The 27,082-nt window shown below is 37.6% G+C and overlaps 1 protein-coding gene across 1 annotated transcript in view; it reads right to left on the minus strand.

The window, feature by feature from the left end:
• The window catches only part of DIAPH2 (diaphanous related formin 2), an 813,565-nt gene that overhangs the window by 280,756 nt on the left and 505,727 nt on the right, over positions 1-27,082 (minus strand). Inside the window, exon 24 of the mRNA XM_084638844.1 lies at positions 8,390-8,515. Coding sequence (XP_084494970.1) covers positions 8,390-8,515 — 126 coding nt within the window. The remainder of the gene's footprint in view (positions 1-8,389; positions 8,516-27,082) is intronic.

The raw sequence follows: 27,082 nt of genomic DNA on the forward strand, positions 1-27,082 counted from the left end.
CATTATTTCTTATGACTACTACTTGCATTTAGTGAGAATACTTGCTGGACCTGGGATTAAAAATTTTGACCATCTTTTCTCTTTATAAAAGAGTAAAAAAATAACTTGTCAAAGGTGGATTTAATGCAATATAGTAAGGTGAGTAAACCAAGCATCACTATTAGAAATAGTTGTTCCGGCTCTTTTCTCACTAACTTGCACCTCGTGTCTGATTAGTCAAGATATAGTTAAGAAGTCAACGGTAATGGTGTGAAACCATTGGCCTTTTAACTATATCTTGCTTCTCTCTGTGGACAAATGAGCACATCTCCTTCCAAAAGGTAAACAGTGATTTGCCCACAAAGAATAGGAAATTCCTAGTACAAGCTACAAGCAATGTGAACTAGCAAACCTTTGGTCAAAAGTATTCCAAGATCTAGACATGGTATCAGATGGTTTCTTTATTACAGGACAAAGTCCTCCCTGGTATAATTATTATAACAGGAAGAAACTGGTCCTGCAAGTACTACCAGTCTTGTCTCTGCCAGCTGCAGATTTTACCACTAGGCCCTTGATGGCTGGATTAATCAACAATGTCCCTAGGCAGAAGAGACTTTGCCAATCATCTGGGACAACATACATGAATGTTATTGTGAATGTCTCACTGAAACAAATTCCAATCCCCGCAAACAAAACAACCCCCTCACTGATCGATGATAAGAAAAAGGCACTGAAAACAAGAGATTGTGCTTTTCAGGGGAAGGGGGGCAGCATGCATCTTTGAATTTTTCCTGAATACTACAATAATCTGCATTTGCTTTAATGGTTAATAAATAAATTTGCCTTACTTTTTCCAAGAACTGCCTTCACAATGTAATCAGATATAGTGCTATCTTTTTAACAAGCCTTGCGGAAAACTGCCTTTGCCCATACAGGGAGAGCAACTAAGGATTAAACTTCCCCTTCCACGCTCCCCTCACAACAATGAATATGAACTTCAAAAGCCTAAGGTTGTCTCTACACCACAGAGACTACACCAGCATAACCCTGTAATGTAGATGCAGCCAGACAGAAGGACTTTTATGTTGGTGTACAATTGTTACCTGCCCTAGCCAGTGGCAGATTAATGATTTTGCCACTTCTAGGCCCAGAAGTAATTGCTGCCCCTCCCCCCCCTCAGCTCGCCTCCGCTCTGCCACCACCTCCTCCCCTGAGCGCGGTGCCGGGACCTGCTTCTCCCGGCTCCCTGACAGTACTTGTGCGTGAAACAGGTTTGGAAGGGGCGGAATGCAGTGCACTCAAGAGAGGAGGCGGCGGCAGAGCAGAGGCAAGGGATTTGGGGAAGGGGACCAAAAGGGGCAGGGAGGGGGCGGGGAAGGGGTGGAGTTGGGGCAGGGCCGGGGGGAGAGGGTGCAAACCAGCACCAGTGGAAGCAGCCTCTGGCTGCTATTATAAATTTGCCGCCCCTGCAAATTTGTCGGCCTAGGCGTTAATACTCCGCTGTCCCTGGCGAAGTTAGCTATGGCCATAGAAGCATTCTTCCACTGACATACCCGCATCTACACGGAGCGGTGGGGGGTTAGGTTGCCATAGCTATGGCATCAGGGCTGTGTTTCTCTCATACCCCTGCCTGACAGATGTATGTTGAGCTAAATTTTAAGTGCAGCTCGCATCTAGTTTGGACCATTCAAAAACTATTAGGCATGGGAAAATATGTTAATAAAAACAAAATGGTAGGTACTGGAATAACCTGGGTTTGGTTGGCTCTCAAAATGTTGGGATGATTAACCACCAAAAATGAAGAAGGCCAGAGGGACTGTGTAGTGGCTGCAGCCTTCTCCCTGCTTGAGGAGATGTAAGCTATATAGTAGCTGTACTATAGCAGGCTGCTAATAAATGGCACTGTATACAATGGCGCTATAAACATTATGTAAAGCAAAGGACTCTCTGGAAAAAAGAAAGGAAAAGAAGTTGTATAAATCTAGGACCAAAAAATCGAAGTCTCACTTATAAGATGGGACTATATCTTGGAAAGCAGTGACTCTGAAAAGGACTTAAGGTCATGGTAGCTAACTGAATATGATGCTGTAACTAATAGGGCCAATGAGACACAGGAATATCAAGTACAAGTAGAGCTGTGGTATTAGGCCTCTGCATATGGCATTAGTGAGACTATTACTGGGATAATGTGTTCAGTTCTAAACTCCACACTTCAAAAAGAATGTAGATATATTAGAAAGGTTCAAAAAGGAGTTACAAAAATAATTCAAGACCTAGAAAATACAGTACAGACTACAGAAATTTAATCTATTTAGTTTATCCAAGAGAAGGTTAGGAGGAGTCTTGATCATGGTCTACAGGTATCAACATGGGGAAGTCATTTCTGACAGCACACAGATCTTTAATCTAGCAGAAAAAGGCATAATGAGATCCTATGGCTGGAAGATGAGGTTAGACAAATTCAGACTAGAAATAAGATTCAATTTTTAACAGTGAAGGTAATTAATCCTTGGAACAAATTACCCAGGGATATGGTAGATTCTCCATTACTTGACACCTTTTAATCAAGACCTTTCAAAAAGATATGCTACTGCTCAAACAGAAGTTATGGATTTGATGCTGAATTGATTGGTTGACATTCTTTGGCATGTACTATGCAGGAGAACAGACTAGATGTTCCTAATAGTCCCTTTCTGGCCTTAAAATCTAGAAAGTAAACTGCTCAAGGTGGAAGTAGTAATAGCCTAGAGTCTGTCTGCTTCTGCAAGGCGTCTACTCCTTATAACCCTAACAGTTCCAACTCAGACCTCATTATTTCTAGCGGTACTGTCTGCTATGCACATTAAGGCAAAAGAACAATGATTAACCACTTGAAAAAAGTAATAATCCCCTAAAATTATTGTCATAAAAATAAAGGGAAGGATAACCATCTTTCTGTATACAGTGCTATCAAATCCCTCTTGATTTTAAATCCCTCTATAAAAACCCTCACCTGTAAAGGGTTAAGAAGCTAAGATAACCTCGCTGGCACCTGACCCAAAATGACCAATGAGGAGACAAGATACTTTCAAAGCTGGAGGGGGGGGGGGGCAAAGGGTCTGTCTGTCTGTGTGATGCTTTTGCCAGGACCAGGTCAGGAATGCTCTTCAGAACTTCTGTTAAGTTAGTAAGTAACCTAGCTAGAAACGCGTTAGATTTACTTTTGTAAGATGGCCGGTAAAATAAGCTGTGCTGAATGGAATGTATACTCCTGTTTTTGTGTCTTTTTGTAACTTAAGGTTTTGCCTACAGGGATTCTCTATGTTTTGAATCTGTTTACCCTGTAAGGTATTTACCATCTTGATTTTACAGAGGTGATTCTTTTACCTTTTCTTTAATTAAAATTCTTCTTTTAAGAACCTGATTGATTTTTCATTGTTCTTAAGATCCAAGGCTTTGAGTCTGTGTTCACCTGCACAAATTGGTGAGGATTTTTATCAAGCCTTCCCCAGGAAAAGGGGTGTAGGGCTTGAGGGGATATTTTGGGGGAAGACAACTCCAAGTGGGCTCTCTTCCTGTTCTTTGTTAACACGCTTGGTGGTGGCAGCATACGGTTCAAGGACAAGGCAAAGTTTGCACCTTGGGGAAGTTTTTAACCTAAGCTGGTAAGAATAAGCTTAGGGGGTCTTTCAGGCAGGTCTCCACATCTGTACCCTAGAGTTCAGAGTGAGGAAGGAACCTTGACAATTATACTGCCTGGAGTGCTTTTATTACTATTTTAAACTGAAATTTCTGAACAATTATACAGGGAAAATATATATACTCCTGAACATGGAGCTGCATTGATATTTCTAGGACAACCAATCTAAAAACAAGTCTGTGCAGAGTTCTAAAGCAAATCTAAAATAAACCAAATCTAATTCTACTATCAAAGGCTCTCTTTTCATTTAGTTTCAGCAACTTCTCCACTAAATCTGCTATTCAGATAGATGTGTCTCCATGATTCCTCACATTTTTAGTCCATAAAATGTGTTAAAATAACAGTTCAAATTTATATCAAGTTAAAGACTACAGACAAAATAACTACATAAATTAAAATTAAAAAGTTTTAATTTAACATTTTAATCAGCCTACCATGTTTATCTGAATAAAATTTCTCTGCAATGTTTTAGCTTTGAACAGTTTGTGGAATACTGTATCACTACTCTCTTCTTCCATGTCTTTGTGTAAATATGAATGCAGCTTCATGAGATAATCGCTCTGATAGTTACAGATTACAGTACATGAAATACTACTCACTGAAGTCATAACTTACAGAGAAAGAGAGAAAAAACAGGTGATATGAAATTACAAATTAAATTGTTTAAAGGGGGAACAAGAAAAGCAAGAATACATATTTCAATTTTGTAAGTAAGCTTTACATTCATTCTTCATCACTTAAAGCCTAATCAATACCTGGACCTGTTTCTTACTTCTCTTCTCTCTCTCTCTTTTTTTTAAGCACATGAAAACTGGGTCAATATTTTCTCATCATAAAATTTGCTTCACTGTTGGGAATAGGGTGCTCTATTAACTGACCTCTTCTCTTAGTACGGCATCATGCAATATTTATTTAATATTCACTGAAGACAGCTCCAGCTACAATTGATACTGAGTAGCCTCTTGTATTGGTGTACAGGGAAAGGGAAACAATACCTTTAATTACGATATATACATGGAAGTGCATCCCAGAGCTCCCTCTGCTGAGAATGATTAATGTTCTGACATTTTTGTCATCCTTTTTCTGAAAAGCACAAGCAGTTATAAAGCACATTGAGCTCACTCTCCCTGAAATTCCACAAGTTTCTAATTTCACTGTGTGCCATCAGCACCCAAACAATTCTACACTGGGCTGACAGAAACACACAAGGGAAGCAGAAAGACCTCCTTTTTGTCTCTTTTAAGCAGCAGTGTTGTTCCTGAGTCTAAAAAAAAAAGTATTTGAGTATAAAATAAAAGGGTGTATTTAATGGTGATAAGAAATATCAATTTTGATCATGTACTACAATTTAATTTACTGGAACTGCCTTTCTAAAAATAAAAATCAACCATTTATCAGGTCATCAATTAATTATGAAAACAAAAATCCTTAGACAGAAACAGTTGTTTTCTTACAGACTTATCTATTTTGTCAAGTCATCAAATTTGTTCAATGTTACAGTATGATAAAGCAGCCAGGCACCTACTACTGCCTAACATGCCTCTTTTAATTACCAAGAGCCATGGATGGCATCTCGCTGTCATATCAGAAGTGTGGTGATGTGCAATGAAGTGAAGCAGTTTCGTTAGTTCAGTTTCACAGCTCCAGCCTTAACTTCCATAGAAAACTCATCAGGCCCCAGAATTTTGGCAGCATGAAAAAGTTAGCAGCGATCTATTAAAATGAAATTGTTCTTACCTTTTAATTCCTCTGTGCAGTCTGGTTCTACCAATGCAGTCAGATGAAGGAGTCCCATTTCTTTAAAAAAATCAGGAAGGAAGCAACAGAATTTTAGCATTTTCATATGATCCAGCCACCATTGTCACTCATACTTACCCTATGTGAGCTATTTCAAAGATTTAAGTAACTGATCCGCACTATAAACATACATACAGAACAAGAGCATCAACATTTTTTCAGAGAACTGAAGGACATGGTCCTGCAATGGTTTAACTCATGTGTACCAATAGAATTACCAGGTAAGAAATTACACTCTTTCCAGCCTAAATATCACCATTGCAGATGGATTTGATCTGACTGGCTCTTCCCCACATATTGAACTTGAGGATGATGAAGGAAACTCCTTCAACCACCTTGAAAATAAAGAAAACCCTCGAAATCAAGAAAACCATCTCAAATGAAAGAGAGAAGCCCTAAATAATGGGTCATGGGGATATGACAGGTGGTCAAATACAAGAAGCTGCTAGGAAATGAGAAACTAAGATTAGAATTTACGTGAAAACTCTGACAGCCTAAGTGCAGCTACAACTGAAACCTGCACCCTGAGGAACCCAGGGGTGAGCCCTTTGTCCAAAGCCTTTAGAATAGGACTTAAAACACTGGAAGTGATTCCCTATAATAGGCAGAGAAGGTACTCTTTTTTTCTCAAGTGTGAACTAAACTAAATGTGGATCTAGGTCCTGAAGGATGCTCTGTTCACAAAACAAGCTGACTGAATGAGCAGACTGGATTGTGGTTAAGGAAGGGAGCCTGGGAAAGTAGATGAAGTAGGAGGTTGGAGCTTTAGAACTGTTATGCAAAATATTCTGGTAACACAGATTATTCTGGCCATATTCAGGACCGTTTTCTTATGAAACCCTGAAGCAAATGGGATGGAAGGCAATGCATAAAGCAAGAGGAAAGTTTTTGATATAAATTAGCCCTGAACTACTTTCCTGTGGTCCAGCCAGAAACTGTTAATGGTCCATGCAGGGAAGACAGCACTTGAGAGCTTATGACTCACTCTCTCACTGCACCTCATCGCAGTGTGGGCTGTAAACTGGCTTGTTGGAAAAAGTGTGTACCACTTGCTTTAAGGGCTATTGAGCTAGGGAGTGACTTTCTGGTGCAGCTTCAAACCAGGTCCCCCCGTAGGTGACCAGAAAAGGGGTGAGGGATTATATAGGTCCATGCCAGTGCAAGAAAAGTCTTTTACTTGGACCAAGTGGAGCAGCACCAATCCTTCAACCCATGAATGTAGTGAAATACTGGGTTCTGTAAGGATCAGCTGTGGGCAGCACTGTGCTAGCTGCTCCTTTCTTGGGGGACTGGGGAGGAATTTTTTCCTTACCACAAGATTGGCCAAGGTAAGCGGGGTTTCTGGGTTTTTTTTGCCTTCCCTTCAGCAGGTTTGGGGGTTTTGTTGGAGCAAACTTGAAATGGGAGTTAGGCTATAACGTTGAAACTCATTATGTAAATGTGAGGCAGATGTCCAGTGCAGGTACTCTGTAGGGAAGGGATGCAGCAGCAATCAGAGAAAACAGATTGGTAAAGGATTTAAAGGATGTATTCTTTAAAAGAGTGGAAACCAGGGGGTGGGAGGAGGGGGGCTTAGGGCTCATACGACTGGTATGGCAGGGAGCCAAACTCCCCTCCCTCCAAACCTTCATTCAAGAGGCTGGATGGTGAGGTCCCAGCAGCACGATGGGTAAGGGAGAGGGTTGACAGAAGCCCCTTGAGAATATATTGAAAAGATTATGCAGTTACTTGTACTGTATAGTTTTATCTGCTGGGTATTCCCAGATATGTAAGGATAAAGTTGTGGCCTAATTAAATCCCGTGTCTCCTGTCCTTCTTCCAGCATGGCCGAACAATGACTTTTCTCTAACTCCCTTACAAATTAGTATGCCAGTTGGCAGGATTGCTCCACTTTACATTAGTCCACTGATCATGCTCAACAGATTTCTCCAAATGCATTAAGGTGAGCCCACTGGCAAACATACCTACCTGTACGGCCTCTCCTATGGAGGAAGTTGAATACTCATACTACATTCTATCAGCCCCTCAAGCTGCTGTAAATAAATACATATACAAACCTCATGAGTCAGGAACAGGCAAACACACATTAAACATTTTCTCATTTAAAGAAATATGTGGATTTCTATATTAAATTACTGACTGAAAATTTCCTTTAACCACAATGGAAATGTAGTCAGTTCCACATAAATTTGATAGTCAGCTTCTTGCACATACATTTCTTTACTCTTGACCAAAAGTTGAACTACTTCATAAGTGAAAATTTTTGAAAGAGTGGAAGGGTGGAACAACCAGAAGTTAAATCTTGAGACAGTGACTGACATACAGCTGTCTATTTTAGTTACTTTTAGATAAAGAATTCACAGTATTTATTCCCTACAGAGATAAAATGATAAGTCAATCTTCAGTTCAGACTATTTAATCATACTTACCAGAGCTGGCACTTTTCTCCTAAAATTATAACTTTCAAAAAAATCAAAACAGACAATGACTATCAGCAACTTGTAATACTTTAAATTAAAGTTTAAAGTTTCTTGATGAGCCAAAATTTTGCAGCCAAAACTTCTCACTAAGTATTTTCCATTTTCTACCCTTCTTTCCATATTCTTTGAGCCTGAAGTGATGCAGCCACTATCAAAAAGTTGTTCTTGGATCATATAAAGATATACTCTCTCCAGTTTACGACAGGATCCTGGGTATTCAGTTCCTTCAGTGGGAAGCCTTGAGAGTGGTGTCATCTTTTTTCTTAAAAGTCTGATTATAAATGCTACAAGCTACAGAGAAGAAACACTCAAAATTTTCTGATATGCTCTTCCCTGTGCAAAACAATAAACATGAAACAACACACACTTCTAACTGTTAATTTCAAATATTGTAAATATTTAATAAGACAGACAAAACAACTAAGATTATCAAACCAGAAGTGCAAAAAGGATATGGTCATCTTTTCCACAAATTTATCATGTGCATCTTCTGATTTAGGGAACATCTTTATGTCGTTTTCTAGACGCTGGATCTGAAGTTCCATTGAATCAAGGTTGCTCTTGAGATTTTGAGCTGAAACTTAGAAAAGGAATGAGACAATGAATTAGAAAAACTTCTGGAATTCTGATTTAAAGAAAAAATGTTAAAGAAAAGCAATATCAAGAAAAGCAATGTCGGTAGAAGTATTCTTGAGGTAAAGAGAATAATTCCACGAAGCAGGCTCTCATTTTTCTGAATTACTGCTCATAAAAATTCTACCCTTCATAAAATAAGTGAGAATGTGTAATATAATATACCAAATCATCATGTTAAATGTGGGAATGTCACCATTTTATTCAGCCATTAGTTCAAATGGATCTATTTCTATTTAAATTTATTGATGGAAATTCTAATATTTCATTCTTTTAAATCTAATTTGAAGATTAAAGAGAAACTAAGGTTCAAAGAGATTTTATCTTATTAATGCATGTACTTGGCTATATAAATGATTTAAAGGAAAATTATAGAAAAAGATCAAATATTTTTCTTTTTATTGAAATACACTGATTTCTATAAACCAACATCTGTGGAAGCCCTCAATACTTTTAACACCTACCGACAAAGATTTGGATACTAGGAGCTATTGACACTTTACACAAATACAAATGAAGAACATATGGTGAAACAGCAATAATATTAATTTTAAAATAAAATATTCTGTAATATCTCAATGTACCCTCAAACACTGTATTAATTATAGCTTTATTATCCTTGAAATTCTTCACACCTTTTTTCCTGTCCTTCTCCTTGAAGACTTATCTCAAGGACCCTATTAAAAATGTGCTAGTATTGCATATTCATTTTACACCTTCTCCAGCCTGGTTCTTACAGGGTCCTTTTCTACCTTTCACTTGCTCCATGCTTTCCTACTCCTGCCAGCATCTTTGAAGAATATTATCTGACAATGATCTAAAGAATTAACTTTTTCCTAATTTGGATGGCTATGACACTAAGCATAGGGCTTCCAGACTGTGGGTTGTAATATGCTTCCATGTGAAATAAAGCACATTCTTCAACCAGGGTGGATAAAAATCAATTATTTTTTTAAAAAATGAAATAATAAAAATTTTTTTTCTTAAATTTAAATCAGATTTTTTTTATAAAAGTTTTTTTCCTCAAAAAGCATATCTCAAGATAGTTTTAATTAAGATACATTATAGCTCAAAGATATCTCATCATGGATAGGGATTATAAATTCTAATTCTATGGTATAAGACAATAGATTCATGTAATGTTTAAGGACAGTTCTGAAAATGAGTTCCAATAGTTCATGGATTAGAGACCCAATCCTATGGGGCTCCAGGGGCTTCTGTTTAGATTATTTACGTTAATCTTTCTATCTACCAAATGGGACTCAGTGCTCAGTCTAGAAGATACCATCAGAGATGCTTAGTTTTGCAGTTCTCAAACAGTGGATTTGTGTCTCCAGAGATAATATGCTTGTTAACAGCAAAAATGTTTTTAATTAAATAAATAAATATATAATATATAGAGGTGAGAAATAACAGACCACAACCTATTGTCCCTCTGCAGATTTGTGTACACAGAGTCAATGCCTTACCTCTCTCTAAAAGTGCAAAGTTTCAAAAAAGTTCAATGAACAGAAGACTGTTGGGGGCGGAATAGATCTGGACAAGGAGAAGAAGTCTGGAGATAAATGTGAGAAGGGAGGGACAGGCAGTAGAAACAAAAGTGAAACTGTTTGAGCAGCATATTCCAGAAGTCTTGAGGTCTTTCTGAGTGTACTCCTCATTGAATTGAGATCTACCATACTAGAAGGGAAAACCTATAATGACAGCAGGCCGTAAAAGAGATCCAGTTTGGGAATAAGAACCATTCAAGAAATATATGTTTGTTGATGACGTTTTAAAGAAAGTCACAGCAGTGAACTAGTGGAAGTCACTTAAGCACTTGGATTTAGAGACTGTTGAAGTGATAATCTCACTTTTAACAGCAGGAGCTTCTTCTGCTGGTGTAGAAAGAATATTTTCTTCCTTTGGACTAATTTATTCCAAATTGAGAAATCATTTGGGACCTGAAAAAGCAGAAAAGCTTGTTTTTCTTTTTCAGATTATGAACAAACATGAAAATGAAGGTGAAGACGACTGAGTTAGCTGCAGAAGCCAATACTTTAAGTTTCTCATGTTGACCTGGCTGACACAGTCGATTTAATTTTTGTTTTTTTTTTTAATTTCATGTAATTATTTTAGTTAAATACAATGTTAACAAAAACAAACTTATTTTAAAAACTTGAATGTTTAACTAAATTTAAAAATTCCTATGCTTGTTTTGTTAAAATATTATATGTTTGCTGTTGAAGAAAAAAATCCAGAATACATAACTTTGTTGTTTTAGTTAAATAAAAATATTTAAATGCCTGTCTGGCGATGTTCTCCTTCTAATACAGCATGGCAAGAAAATCCTCCAAATACTAATGATTAATTCATATTTGAATTGGAGATTGTTTACCTCCCAAAGACTTCATAAATATCTGGTTCAATTACCTTTGGTAAATGAAATAACCAAACAATCATTCATTTTTTGATGTAGCTGTAAAACTAATCTGAAAAGTTTTCAAAACAAATCACTTTAAAAATGTATATAGTGTATACTTTCTAAAAATGAAACCTACATCTATCTCTGCGTTGTGAAGAATATATATTAAGGTTATAACAACCAACAAGAATGAACTTTTATGTAGAAATCCATGATTAAATCGAGTCTTCCAGACTAGTGATTTAAATCATGTTTTAAATCAATTTAAAACAAATCTACCCTGTCCCCAACAGAGAAAGAAAAGGAAAAAAAAAAGGATAGAACTACAGTATTAGCTGGCAATTTTAAATCTTTCACAGCTGTATTGGTTTTAGAATGGAATATGCAAAATCAAATTCTTGGCAGAATTTCAGCAGTAGAATGATACTACTGTGGTAGCAAAGTACTCTTGCTACAATGACATGAGTCCTTTCATAACTCAGAGTGGAGAAATTGCCAGAAAATATGCACAGAAATTTCAGACATTGTAGGGGGAGAGAGAGAATAGGGGCTGGTGGAGGAATCAAACACCAAATATAGGAATATAAGAAATTAATTGATGTTCAACACGCACAGTTGAGTATTACTTTTTTTTTTTTTTTTAATGGCAGGCCAGTAACTGATCTTCCACTGGAGGAGTTTAAAAAGGATTTGTCTTGTTTAAAAACCAAACCAAACCAAACCAAACCAAACCAACCAAACAAAAAAAAAAACACACCAAAAATATCTTGGCACTTGTTGCTTTTCTTAGGGACTAATCCTGTGAAATGAGCCTCAACTACTATGGTCTTCACTGGGAATTAAGGATATCCAGAAACTGGCAGGGACAACTGTGAAGAGAGACCTTCATAATGAGGAAGCTTAGATGTATTTTTTTTAAACCTTAACCAATTCAACCCCCCCCCCCCTTTTTTTTTTTTGTAATTTGTTTTAGAAGGTTTGTTAACTAAAGAGATCTGATTCCACAAGAGGTGTCTCCTTCACATTCTCCCTCACCCCCATTCTCCCTCACCCTCACCCCCATTTGATATGGTTAGAACATTCCACATCACAATTATTTCCATTGTACCAGTGGGAGGACAAACATGGAAGGTGAAGCAGGGTTATAAGGGAGAATGCTCTCAGCAAACCCAAATGTATTCAGTATAGGAAGAAAATATTGACAAAGCAGGTTGCTATTTGTATTTAAAAAATCTTGAAGTACTGACTTCCTCCTTTAATTTCCTCTCTGATCATACAAAACAGTTAGGTTCGGTTTAATACAAATATGTATGTGCTATCTCTACACGCAAAATACGCATTTTTGAACCATATTCTGCCATCTGCCTTCTGATGTGCACCACATATAGCTGTGGAGCTCACAAAAATCAGTCCCTAAGGTTGGACAAGAAATCACAATAGCATATTTTCCAAGATTAACCCTTTAATATTAGTATACTGTTTCACAGCCAGATCCTTCCTCAGCATTACTTTCTGAGAGTCTAGAATTTTGCCGCTTTCATTTTAAAGGAAATGTCTTTGACACAAACTAGCAAGCTTTTAATGACAGTGGAGACAGCTTTATAGACGACTAGTCTCACTCTAAGGCAGATATCTACTGATTGATTACAAGGTCTCTTTGTTGAATGTTTTATGTCTTATACCATATCACTGCATACAAGATGCAGTACCAAGCCATTTAAAACTACAGTTATGTAGTTCTTTCCTGCAGTTTATCTGATTGTGCTTCCAAAGTTCATTTTAATAAGGGGACTCAGTTGATCTATAGGTGTAATACACTAGACACCTTTTCACAGGTTTTCATTTTTTATTAAATTGGTAAGTTTTGCTGTTTCACAAGTGACTCACCCAGAACACTTACTATGAATATTTATCTTTTTCCTTTTCTTTTTGTACTTAAAATAAAACGGTGTGATTAAAAAACAATAAATCAAAAGGTTTTAAACTAAGAGATAGGAGAAGTCTCACACACACACACACAGTGGAGGCACAGATAGCGAAAAAAATGATGCAGATGTAAATCCACTACACACAGCAAAAATCTATTAAACTGACCCTGTTCTCATCTGAACCCATTTCGTATTGGTGTAACTTCATGGAACTTAGTGTAGTTACTGCCAATTTAAAGCGGCAACAAGTCATAAGTATCAAATTCCAATATACTGCATCTATCTTCTTTTATTATTTTAATTGAGGGGGGAGGGTGAGATACTAGATGAGCAGAAGATGCAATAGCACAGCCAACGTAGTAAGGCCCAGGTCTTGCAAACATGACCCATGCAGGCTGACCTTTGCACCCAGTGCAAATAGTTTACTGGTTTATTCATTTTTGGTGAGCCTGAAGAGAAACAGTGATATTTATGTTGTAAGCGAAGAACTTGTTTGAATTACAACAGTAAAAGGTTTTATCAGCAACATGATATATTTGAATACAGAGAAAACAGCACAGAAGTAAAATGTGCTAGAACATTTTCTATAAATTATAAATTATAAATTCTGAAAAATAAATTAGAAAGATGGAAATGGTTATTTTGTTGGTAAAGAGACAAGGAGCTGGTAAATAAACTGGCACAATAACAGAAAACAAAGTTTAACTGCATTCAGCACTGTGAAAATATTTAAGTGCATAACTGCCTAGCATAAATAGTCCTTTATCTTTGCATTTGAAATTTAAAAGTATCAAGACAAAACCAATTAACAATGACAAAAAAGTATAACGAGTTTCTGTGCTTAATTAATCCTCATATTAGATGAAAAATCACCCAACTACTTCCCTACTGGGTCTTAGAAATCTTAGTATGTTGAAATTGGGGGGGAAAACCCACATGGGATGCATTTAAAAGTGACTTTATTATAATTAGTGAACTACGAACAAGTTAAAACTTCCCTGGATTCAGAAGCACACTACACAGTACTTGTGTTGGTGTCTTACTGAAACCATGATCAAATAAACTTTTAAAAAGCTATACACTCTACAGACACCAGGGTCTAACTCACCCCATGTTTAGATAATGAAAACAGATAGTAACAGCAACATTATAAAAGGTACATATGCAGCCAAGTGGGAGTAAACAACCTACTACTTTGAACAAATGAGGCACCTAGATGCCATGTTCTGAATATACCAAGTTTTTACATTTCACTTATTTTTATGTGTTTTTTGTCTCGTTCTCTGGAACAGATGTAACTCCTTCCCCATTTCCTAGGCCCTACACATCAGTACCCAGCATGCTAGATGCTCCTTCCCCAGAAGCCTGAGGAAAGGCTGCAAGTTTTTATTCCTGCACCAGTGTGACATGATGTTTAAATCCTGCATTAACAAGGTGGGGGTCACTATCAGGAATCAGAGACTGTGGCTTGTACCAGTCCAACACCATGATGGAAATTAGGCATGGAGAAAGACCACCCCTCAGCTACAGAGGCACTCCAGAAAGATTCTTTTTACAGGTTCAGAGTGGTAGCCAAGTTAGTTTGTATCAGCAAAAACAACAAAGAGTACTTGTGGCAACTTAGAGACTAACAAATTTATCTGGGCATAAGCTTTCGTGGGCTAAAACCCACTTCCATCAAATGTATGGAGTGAAAAATACATTAGGCAGATATAAATACACAGTACATGAAAAGATGTGAGTTGCCTTAGCAAGTAGGAGGTCAGTGCTAACAAGACAATTCAGTTAAGGTGGAAGTGGGCTATTCTCAACAGTAGAATACTTTGTAGTGGTAATGAGGCCAATGTAATTTCAAACAGTTGACAAGAAGGTGTGAGTAACAGTAGGGGGAAATTAGTTTTTGTAGTCACCCATCCACTCCCAGTCTTTATTCAGGACTAATTTGACCGCGTCCAGTTTGCAAATTAATTACAGTTCTGCAGTTTCTCGTTGAAGTCTGTTTTTGAAGGTTTTTGTTGTTGAAGAATTGCCACGTTTAAGTCTGTTATTGAGTGTCCAGGGAGACTGAAGTGTTCTCCGACTGGTTTTTCAATGTTATAATTCTTGAAGTCTGATTTGTGTCCATTTATTCTTTTGCATAGAGAATGTCCAGTTTGGCCAATGTACATGGCAGAGGGGCACATGATGGCATATATCAGATATGTGGATGGAGTTGGCAATGGATCCCTGCATCCAACCCCGTTGCCAACTCTGTCTGCATATCTATTCAAGGGACTCCATCATAGGACCTAACCACATCAGCGGGGCTCGTTCACCTGCACATCTACCAATGTGATATATGCCATCACGTGCCAGCAATGCCCCTGTGCCATGTACATTGGCCAAACCAGACAGAATCATAGAATCATAGAATATCAGGGTTGGAAGGGACCTCAGGAGGTCATCTAGTCCAACCCCCTGCTCAAAGCAGGACCAATCCCCAATTAAATCAGTCTCTATGCAAGAGAATAAACGGACACAAATCAGGTGTCAAGAATTACAACATCCAAAAACCAGTCGGAGAACACTTCAATCTCCCTGGACGCTCAATAATAGACTTAAAAGTGGCAATTCTTCAACAAAAAAAACTTCAAAAAACTTCTCCAACGAGAAACTGAAGAACTGGAATTAATTTGCAAACTGGACAAATAAAGACTGGGAGTGGATGGGTCACTACAAAGACTAATCTTTTCACGTACTGTGTATCTTCATAAATGATCTGGAGGATGGTGTGGATTGCACTCTCAGCAAATTTGCGGATGATACTAAACTGGGAGGAGTGGTAGATACGCTGGAGGGGAGGGATAGGATACAGAAAGACCTAGACAAATTGGAGGATTGGGCCAAAAGAAATCTGATGAGGTTCAATAAGGATAAGTGCAGGGTCCTGCACTTAGGACGGAAGAACCCAATGCACAGCTACAGATTAGGGACCGAATGGCTAGGCAGCAGTTCTGCGGAAAAGGACCTAGGGGTGACAGTGGACGAGAAGCTGGATATGAGTCAGCAGTGTGCCCTTGTTGCCAAGAAGGCCAATGGCATTTTGGGATGTATAAGTAGGGGCATAGCGAGCAGATCGAGGGACGTGATCATTCCCCTCTATTCGACATTGGTGAGGCCTCATCTGGAGTACTGTGTCCAGTTTTGGGCCCCACACTTCAAGAAGGATGTGGATAAATTGGAGAGAGTCCAGCGAAGGGCAACAAAAAAGATTAGGGGACTGGAACACATGAGTTATGAGGAGAGGCTGAGGGAGCTGGGATTGTTTAGCCTGCAGAAGAGAAGAATGAGGGGGGATTTGATAGCTGCTTTCAACTACCTGAAAGGGGGTTCCAAAGAGGATGGCTCTAGACAGTTCTCAATGGTAGCAGATGACAGAACGAGGAGTAATGGTCTCAAGTTGCAGTGGGGGAGGTTTAGATTGGATATTAGGAAAAACTTTTTCACTAAGAGGGTGGTGAAACACTGGAATGCGTTACCTAGGGAGGTGGTAGAATCTCCTTCCTTAGAGGTTTTTAAGGTCAGGCTTGACAAAGCCCTGGCTGGGATGATTTAACTGGGAATTGGTCCTGCTTTGAGCAGGGGGTTGGACTAGATGACCTTCTGGGGTCCCTTCCAACCCTGATATTCTATGATTCTATGATTTATACCTGCCCATTGTTTTTTCCCACTCCAAGCATCTGATGAAGTGCGTTTTGGCCCACAAAAGCTTATGCCCAAATAAACTTGTAAGTCTAAGATGCCACAAGTACTCGTCATTCTTTTTACCCAGTAGTTTCACCATTTCTGTATCTACGTCCCTGAGAAATATTCATCTCTTAGTCAGAGATTTTTGATGCCAGGTGCAATTCAACAAAATTCAAACAATATATTCATTCAGACATGTGCATGTGCAATGAAACAGTGAGTCTTTTTCCCAGCAAACAAGAGTCTTTTCTACACAACAATGAGTATTTGCCTCAGCGACTATGGGTTTGCCAGAAAGTGGATCTGACAACTGTGGCTTCCCTAAAAACTCTTCTTAGCAAGTGTAGGCTTCCCAGAAAATCAAGTTGAGAGTGTTATGTTAGAAGAAACTCAACTAGCTGGACAATTGTGATGATACATGTGGCAAATGCTATCTGGGGTCTCAAAAACTCCCAAGACTCTTTTGGTGCATTTCTTTTGAAAAACAAAAACCACTGAAATGATGAATATAATAACAATACTGAAATATTAATATAATCATATCATAACTGCTGCCTCAAAATTAAAACAATCTGATGCTAGAATACCTTCATAGTTAATGTGGGGGTCAAACTGACCCCAATAAAATTGGAATGACTTTTTTTACTACACTAAAGCCACAACTGGTATTCGGATTAAATAAATTATAACAGGTTGTTCCCATCATAGTTTGAGAATATGTAAAGAAAGAAGAGGCAGTGGTTTGCCTGTCATGTTTTATTTCAATTTTGGTACGCGTTTGGGGTCCAGGAGACCCCAAAGATCTTAGAAGTGTAATATTTCATTTTTACCACTGACATTGAAGGGTCTAACTGACTCCAGTACCTTTTTAATGACTTTTTTTACCAGTACACAGAAACCACAACAGGTAGGATGACAGAACCACTGAGGAAAGACTGAACTCCATCCTAGTTTGAGAATACCTAAGAAGCACAGATTTGGCATGACAATTTTCATTTACATTTTTGCACACATTGGGGTTAGATAGGCCCCAAAACATTAGGAGGTTATATAGAATAAGTCTGAGGGATGATTTACACATGAAAGAGTTGTACTCCTCCATTGACAAGTGCCCAACTTTCATTAACAGCACTACTAATTATGTGTGGAAATAGATTACAACGTATTTGAATTAGCATGTGTAGGTTCTGCACAAAATCCCAAAGGCAGTCTGATTTGCTTGGAAGTGTTTGTAAGTGAATCAATGACATCATCACAGCTTCCAAGCAGCTAGAATTTAAAGAAAAAGTCACAGTCAAATGTATGGATATTTCTAAAAAAACAGCAAAACAGTGGAAACACTGCCAGACGTTTGTAGAAACGTGTATCTTATGAGCACATAAGCATGGAAACTGCGTTCCATTGATAAAACCTTATATTTTGATTCCTAAGATCCTAACAAATTGAATTTTGTTTCTTCAACTGACAACATTTTAAGCCTTAGCTCATGGATAGAGGTAACAACGAAATTCAAAAGCACTTGCGTTATTCAACTAAATGTCTTAACTAAGATAAAAGTACAAAGGCAAAGACTTACTCTCTACATTTATTGAAGTATTTTAGTTTTTGACACACAGGACAAAAGACAATTTTGTAGATAATCTGTAAGATGTCCCTTAACTAGCCAAACCAGCGTCATTCAATGACATTTTTAAAAACAGAAAGAAATGTCAGAGGTGAGATCTTCTCCTTTTATGTGGGGGAGTATGTCTGCCTTTTGTTTATGAAGTAAACAACCTTTAGGTACTTATTGATTCCTTGGTGATTCTGAATACTCTGAAAGCATCAGTAGTCAAGCAGGTCATTCCCCAATCTTTGTGAGCATATCTTCAATGCAGTTAGTCTGGGCTAACATGGGTGGAGCACCCCACAGCAAAACCCTATCCATGCAAGACCAATGTAACTGCATCCACAATGGTGCTGTACTAGCTCGCGTGCTGGGCTGGATTTCTAGCAGGCTATCCCATGGCATGTAGTGTTGCATTAAACTGGACACTCTACAAATTCAGTCGCAGGATGCTCTCTCTCACCCCTAATAGGAGAAGCTGTCTGTGGCAGTGACATGAGAACAGTACTTTATGTAAATAACTTCCAAGTGAACTTATTCATTATTAATTCAGACAGTTCTGCTAATGAAAACAAAACAGCATTTCCCAGAAAGAACTTTTAATGAGAATGTCATTAAGGAATTCAGTAATCTGCCTCAGAGCTGGACCCTGAAACCTTGGGGTCCTCACAAGTCTGCCAAGTAACAGGGAGGGTGCCCTTGTCAAATCCAATACTTTTTCATGAAATATTTCAGATGCGATGAACTGGCATTTTCTGACAAAACACTGTCTCATCGGAGTTCAGCTCACGTGTGCATGCTCTCTCGTTATGTGTGTACATATGTGCTTGCACCCACCCACCCCTTGCTGTTTAGGAAAGGTATTCGAGTCTTTATTTTAAATAAATACATGTTAAACGTATATTTACATATATAATGCTGCATGTACGTTTTCCTTGTTTCCACTCATCAGTAAATCATTGTGAAGGATTTACTACTTAAGTATTATGAAGGATGACAAATAAGAAGATGTTTTCATTGGCTTTGTGATGGGTCATGGACATTTGATAAGAGTCTTTGGAGGTTTTGGGTCAGTAAGCTTGTTAATAATAAAGAGGCACGATACTGTGTACATGCAGCAAAATGGAACTTCTTTGAACAGGTGGCCCTTGCCATAAATATGTGAGTACTGAACCAGTATTCTGTCATGGCTCCCTCCCCAAAGTGGCCACTTGCAAAGAAAAAAAAAACAACTTTAGTTCTTTTAGTCTGCCAGTCAGATTTTGCGTACACCATATCCCTCCTTGATTTCACAAGCTCCAAGTTCTGTAGTACATTATCTACCCTGCATATTGAAGGAAAACTCAGTTTTACCAAGATAAATCTGTTTTGTTTCATATTTGTTTAATGTTTTTTTAAAATTTATTAATCATTAGGATCATTTAAAGTGTCATCTGAACACTTTCTAATTTTAAGATTTTATTCATAAAATAAAAACAAATACTGTTCTCAAAATAACAAGGACTTCCTATGTACCTACCTGCAAACAGCAAATTTTATTTTCTCCACTAGTATACTATCGCTGCCTAATAAAAATATGAGTTTAAATAAGCAACAAACAACATATTGACTAATATGGTCAAGGTAAATGCTGATTAAACTAAAAAAAGTTTTCAAAATGTTATTTTTATGCATATATTAAATTCTATTAGTGGATCTGAAAACTCACCATAAATCTATGTAATTTTTAAGGAGTGTGTTTAAAAATGTGATCACAAACAGCATCCAACAAATACAAAATCAAAATCCCAATTCCTATTGCAATATCTACATATTTGTCCCAATGCTTGGGCATCAGGTAGTGCATCATTTCCCCTTATGATCATATATTAACCTCCATATATTAACCTCCTGACACTGGAATTCTCAATATAGGATGTCAAAATTAGGGTTTCTAATCATCAAGGAACACAGCTTTAAGCGGGCTTTAAAAGGGCCAATATCACAAAGCAGAAAACAATTATGCTAAATCAGCTGGGAGGAAAAATTTAATCAGAACAAATTTAAATGATAATTAGGAATTATTAAAGAACACTTTACAAGATTCCCAAAAACCACAATCAAGGAAGAAGGTTGCATTGGTTAAAAACCCAACGTGTTTAGAGAGTATGTGAAGGCAGCACACCCTCTCTCTCTCTCTAATGTATAAGAAATGGAAGAAAGAGGAAGTTGACAGTAATGAATACAAACTAGAAGCTAGGAATTGTAGATAACTGATAAGGCAAGCAAAAAGACACAAGGAAAAAATCTATGACTGGTAGAGTTAAGGACAATAAAGAGAAAATTTTGAAGTATATTAGGAACAAAAAAGATAGATCTCCTAATTTCTACATCATGCATCTTAACAAACACCTACATCTTTGGTGACTATGTTTTACTACATTTACCTTCTATTTCTCTTTCAAATTATTATACTGTAATTCTGATTCGGTGGTGAATGTGATTTTTTAAATGTAAACCAACAATACAGTTGATCTGCATTAGTTTCTGACAATATTTATTTAAAATAACCCTAGTATTTGATAATATACCAACAAATAAGCTGAATAAACTATTAAGCCAAGATCAATGATAATTGCTAACACTGAAATCTATTAAAATAGAACAGCTTAAAAGCATTCCCAACTTCATCTAATAACCAAACCATGTCTATTTACGAGTGTTTTTTATATCAAGTATAATGGATATATACAAGAGATAGAAATCCCTAGGAGATTAACAGAGTATCCACAGAATTATTTTTCTGAAAACCAACTGTAACCTACTACCAAATCACTGTTTTAACAACCCTTCTCTCTACTAGAGCATTATTATTACTATTTACTTAAGCCATATCTAGACTACAGAGTCTAATGTCAGGGTAGCCCCCGAGTATAGATGCTGCATATGCAGACAGGAGACATCCTTTTGCTGGCAGAGCAATACCTCCTTCCCAAGAGACATCAGCTAAATGGACAGACTAACTCTTCAGTGTGGGTGTGTGTGAGAGAGAGAGAAACTGTTTTGTTGTTTTTTTGTTGTCATTTTAGCTGTGTCAACTGGGAGGGTGATTGTTTTTACACTCTTGGCTGACACAGCTGTACCTGAATAACTGTGTTGTGTACAGCAGGCCTCAGTGTCCTAAGTGTGTAAAAACAGGCATAGAAACAAATAAAAAACAAGTAAATTTGCCAATATTTTTCATTGATTGAATTCTCAATCCCAGTCCCATTTTTAATACCATAGCATAACCCAGAATGAGAAAAGGAAATTAAACAGATGTTACGTTAACGAGAAAAAAGATTATGGATCAACAACCCATTTCAACAGTATAGTCCATTTTAATGGTTAAGTGAAAGCGTATTCATTTATTTACAATAAATGTTTTATCCTAAGTAAGGACAAGTGCTAAAAATCCCCTCTCTGGGGTTGTTTCTAGAAGCAGGTGTTATGTTACCCTTAGCAAATATAAAATGAATGGGGGTCTGGTAACTGGTTATCCCCACCCTGCAAATCAGACATCAGCTCACTCTTACTGCAGAAATTGTTATAGCTGCAGGGAGAACTAAACTCTCCTGTGAAGCTTTGGTGGCTTCCCATGCAGTAGTCTGTATGGGTCTGCAGATTTTGGAATAATAGGACGCTTGACATTTGAACACTGAAAAGGGGAAAGGTCAATGACAGCTCAGGGCAGCTGCTTCCTTCCCTACTTTCACAGCTGCCAGAACAGTGACAACTTGTCTTAAAGTTAAAGATCCAATAAAACTATTACTACTTGTCTGAAAGATTCCAATTTTGCCTGTGGTTCCTGCCATTCACATTTTTTTCCCCCTTATGTGGGCAAAAATATTAAAAATCATCAAAAAATTCACCCATAGTCACTTTGCAAAAACAAACAAACAAAGTCCGTGTTATGGTTGCTGACAAAGATTCTGTAACATAATTGCCCAAAGCTGAGATATATATACTCAAAAAGCAGTTTATCTGAAACTATTAACTGATATGCAATCCAAATATACAGTATGTGCTGGTATTGTGCAACACAACATTCTTCACAGGAGATACTGTAGATTGTAGTTAAATACAAACTGCTTAATTGTGATAATGGCAAACAAACATCTGTGAATGGAATGTGTAACTTCTTCTTACGATAGTGTAGACTGTTGTGATTTAAAGCTTAATTATGGGACATGACAGGGGTGGTGTGGACTGGGAGGGCACAAAATCACATTAGCAATTTCAACTTCGCTAAAGAAAAATGGAGGTAAAGTGCTTTACTTTGCTTGCACATAATTATAAAGTAACAGTAGAATCATTAGAACCAGACTGCATTTTACTGATATCCCTTCATTGTTCAGTCCAAACTATTTGAATCCTTTCTAATCCTATTCTAATCTGATCCTTTCCTTAATGGTGCTAAATTATAGTTAGATATGTACAAATGATCTCAATCTTTCCTTGGGGTTAATTCAAGTGTAAAGATATCATTTGAACTGCTAGTGAGTGACATGAATTTTTTTTAAAATAAATCTTATAATTTTACCTACATTAGTCATTAATAACTAGCAAGACTGACAAAAAAGGGATTCATATCACAATACTTTTCCCATATGTTGTGGACACCATCTTTCCAGCCAAGGAGAACTGGGTGGGACTACCTCCCAGAGCATAAGCTAGAGGGGCCACTGTATGTGGGGAATCCTCTACATTACTACACAAGCAGGTAGGCCACCTGTCTCCACACTACTCCTACAAGATGCCACACCACCACATGCATATCACTAGCAAGACAGTAACAAACCCATGCTAAATAGGGTGCTGGCTCTTTTTGCACTGAGTCCAACAGATCCTGCTGAAATACACACACAGAAAGACCAAATGAAACAGTGCAGTCCTATTCTAAAATGCATCTATCAAAAAATTCCCAGCTTCCATGATGTCACGAGTAATACAGTAGCCTGATGAATATGATCCACTACTAGGAAAAGTAATGTCCTCTTCCATATTGAGAAAATTTCCCATGGTCAAAGAATCTCTCTCTTCTCTGACAGTACTATGGTTTTGAGATTAAACATGATAGAAACATGGGGAGGGAAGAACAAGACAGGAGAAATGCTGGGATTTTTTTCTGATAACTATTAACTACCTCTCACCCAATACACAAATAGCCATACAAAGTTTCTCTTCCTCCCAATATGGAATTTCCTCTCAAAATTACAGATTTTTTTTTTTTTTTTTTTTTACAGATGAGTCTGGAACAATCTTATGTAAGTTCTGACATTTCACAGCCCACCAAGGACAGAAACTGTAGTTTTACATCATGAGCAAAACCCAAAATCCCACATTCCAGGAGTCCTGTTGCTACCCTTGGTACATCAGATAGGAGATATAAAAGTAAATTTACAATATAAAAGAGAAAACTTTATTGTAGGTTATTTTTAGAGGTTCCTAATATTGATCAGTTATTTTTCTCTGTGTAGCCTGGACAGTTGGATTTACAGTAGCTTGATTTTGCCAGAAAGAGAATAAAAACATTTCAAATACAAATACGTAAAGATCATTTAAATATATAAAAAATGCCTTTTTTCTGCAAAACATGTTACCTCTACCAAATGAATGGTGGTCTGGTGTGGCACAAAAAAGTTTTGCTGCCACTCACTGGAGATGATGTACATTAATCACTTGTGGCTTCACTATTTGTGAGTTATGTGACTACCTCCAAAACCTGCCAATAAAACTTTCATAATACCCCATCATATATTTCCTCTTAATATCCTTAAGTAACAGAGCCAGATGGCTGGAAACATCGAATTAGCTGACTCTGTACATCCTCTGAAGATTCTTTGGATGCAGCAACTGAACAACACTATCTTTTTTGAGTGGGTGTGGGGGATTTTTTTTTTTTTTTTTTACAGGAACAGAACTTTGAAGACATACAGTAAAATTACAACAAAAAGTAGACTGTTTTCTTTCTTGAAAAATATTTATCAAAATGCTAGAACAAACAGAAACTGCTCATTTTTAATATTTTAACACTTACTTTTGAAAGAATCCCCCAAACACATAGAAACGTACACAGGTGAACAGGCCATGTTCAAATTTGCTGAATTACAATAGTACGTATATTTATGACAACAACTCGACTGTTAGCGAAAGACTGATTCTGGAGGACTTCATAAAATGCCCAGCTACTAGTATGTCTATTTCTTCTTCGAAGCAATTCTACTAAGAATGAGCTTTCTATAAAAATCCCTGCACCAAATGATTAAACAAACATGTTGCTTTATATTTACATTCAGGCAGTGACATATGTATTTGCAAGGAGATGGACAGGATGATCTGATAGGTCCTCTCCACCTCTAACTTCTGTCATTCCACAATCAGTCACATCAGTGGCCTGAGAGATAGGACAGTACTCTAGCACACAACCAACCAGTATTTGAGAATAGTTTGGGTCAGTAGAGGAGGAGAATATTAAGAGGAAGTGTGCTTTCATTCTTCACAGTATCATTATTATACTGCCACTAGCTGTAAGCCATGCAAGAACATTTCCAGAGGAATAATTTACTGCACTTTACAAACAAAACAACAAGGTCTCTACCTCAAAGATTACAATCAGGCAATAACAAAGGAAGGGGGGAAGAGATGCAGCAACATATGTGTGTTCTGAGTAATTTTATATTAACATACATACATAAGAATGGCCCTATTGGGTCAGACCAACGGTCCATCTAGCCCAGTATCCTGTCTTCCAACAGTGGCCAATGCCAGGTGCCCCAGAGGGAATAAATAAAACAGCTAATCATCAAGTGATCCATCCCCCGTCGCTCATTCCCAGCTTCTGGCAAACAGAGGCTAGGAACACCATTCCTGCCCATCCTGGCTAATAGCCATGGATGGACCTATCCTCCATGAATTTATCTAGTTCTTTTTTGAACCCTGTTATGGTCGTGGCCTTCATAACATCCTCTGGCAAGGAGTACCACAGGCTGACTGTGCGTTGTGTGAAGAAATACTTCCTTTTGTTTGCTCTAAACCTGCTGCCTATTAATTTCATTTGGTGACCAATAATTCTTGTGTTATGAGAAGGAGTAAATAACACTTCCTTATTTACTTTCTCTACACCGGTCACGATTTTATTGAGCTCCGTCATATCTCCCCTTAGCCGTCTCTTTTCCAAGCTGAAAAGTCCCAGTCTTAGTAATCTCTCCTCATACGGAAGCTGTTCCATACCCCTAATTAATTTTGTATTACACTGATTTTATGCAACACAAACATTTCTGCTGACATTGCATAATCACATGGGAAAGGGGAAAAAAGCTAGAAGTTTTGGCAATTGGTTTTTGGACCAATGGTGAGTGGTTTGTTTGTTTGTTTGTGTGTTTTTTAAACACCCAGGAAAGCTTGAGAGGCTGCTTAAGTATTTAACTCTTAGGAAGTAGTTGATGCTTTGGGAACGAGATACAGAGAGAAGTTCCTATTTTCTTCTATCTTATGGGGAGGAAAGAAAAGAAGTGATGAGGCATTTTGGGATTAGGTTTGAACTTAGATCCTATCTTCAGAAAGACTTAATAGTAACCAGCTGACCCTTGTGCCAGTATCCACCACTGCATCCATCAATAACTGTAGCTGCATTTTCAGAGAGTTTCTGCTCAAATGTTTGGAAGGGGAATAATTAACAATGTTGACATTTAAATCATCACTAAGCCTTCGTTAATATCCCATTAAAGTAAACAAGTCACACCTCTTAAAACTACTGGGTCACACACTGCTCTCATACTGAAGAGAATTCTAGAGTAACTTCCAGGACTTCATCTGAATTATTCCAGATTTACTTTTGTGTAAGTGACAGCAAAATTGTACCCATTCTTTTAGTCTCTCTGTTTTCAGACTTGGGAAGACAACACTCAATCTCTTCACATTTGGAAGGTTTGCTTAGCAACTCTAAGGCTTAGAACCTTCTTAAAAAATAATCTTTGGCCTATGTTTGCAAAAAGCAAGGGGCTAAATTCATTTGGAATAGCATAAATAAGGCACAATACCTTGAAGAGAGGGCATCAGAACTAACAGATTAGGCACAAAACAACCCAAGTCTAGCTAGTGAAGTAGAGTATCTATCTATATACACCCTGGGTGCACCAGGGGTCTTTCGTGTGTGTGTGTGTGTGTCTGTGTGTGTGTGTGTGTGTGTAAGGCAGCTTTGGTCATACTAGACTCTGAAACCTTCACAATGTAGTTTTGTTATAGGTGTGCTAATAGAGCAAATGGAAACACAGAACTTACATGTACATAGACAACTTTCCCCAAAGATATTGCATTATTTATTACCTTCAAGACCTGGACTGAATACCAGGAAAAAAGGCAGCAATTGTATTTTTTTCTATTTGAAATTCAGCCTCCTGATAATGAGTCACTTCAAAAATGAGAAACATGTTATCAGAGTGAACTTTTTCTGAATCCTGGATGATTGAAAGGTATAAATGCACCTTGACTTCCTGATCTGAGAGCAAGAGAGAGAGAAAAGCAGAAGTCAAAGCATAAGGCCTCAATGGTACTTCTCTGAACACCCACAGAAGAGGAAATAATTCCTTGAACAATGGTATACCAAGAATCAAGCTGGGTTTTGTCAGGGAGGAATAATTCCTCTGCATTAAAAATGTGCCTTGACAAAGAACATGTGTATCCTACATCCAGTGTTCATTCTGCAATGAAAGGATGCAAAAACTGTGTATGCTTTTTCCCATCTGTGCCTGATACCGCCCCCCACTACACACAATCACAACAGTGATTTTACTAAGCTACCAAGACCTCCGTTTTCAGTTTTATTGCATC

This window comes from Lepidochelys olivacea (assembly GCF_965140295.1).
Source record: "Lepidochelys olivacea isolate rLepOli2 genome assembly, chromosome: 9".
Taxonomy (NCBI): Eukaryota; Metazoa; Chordata; order Testudines; family Cheloniidae; genus Lepidochelys; species Lepidochelys olivacea.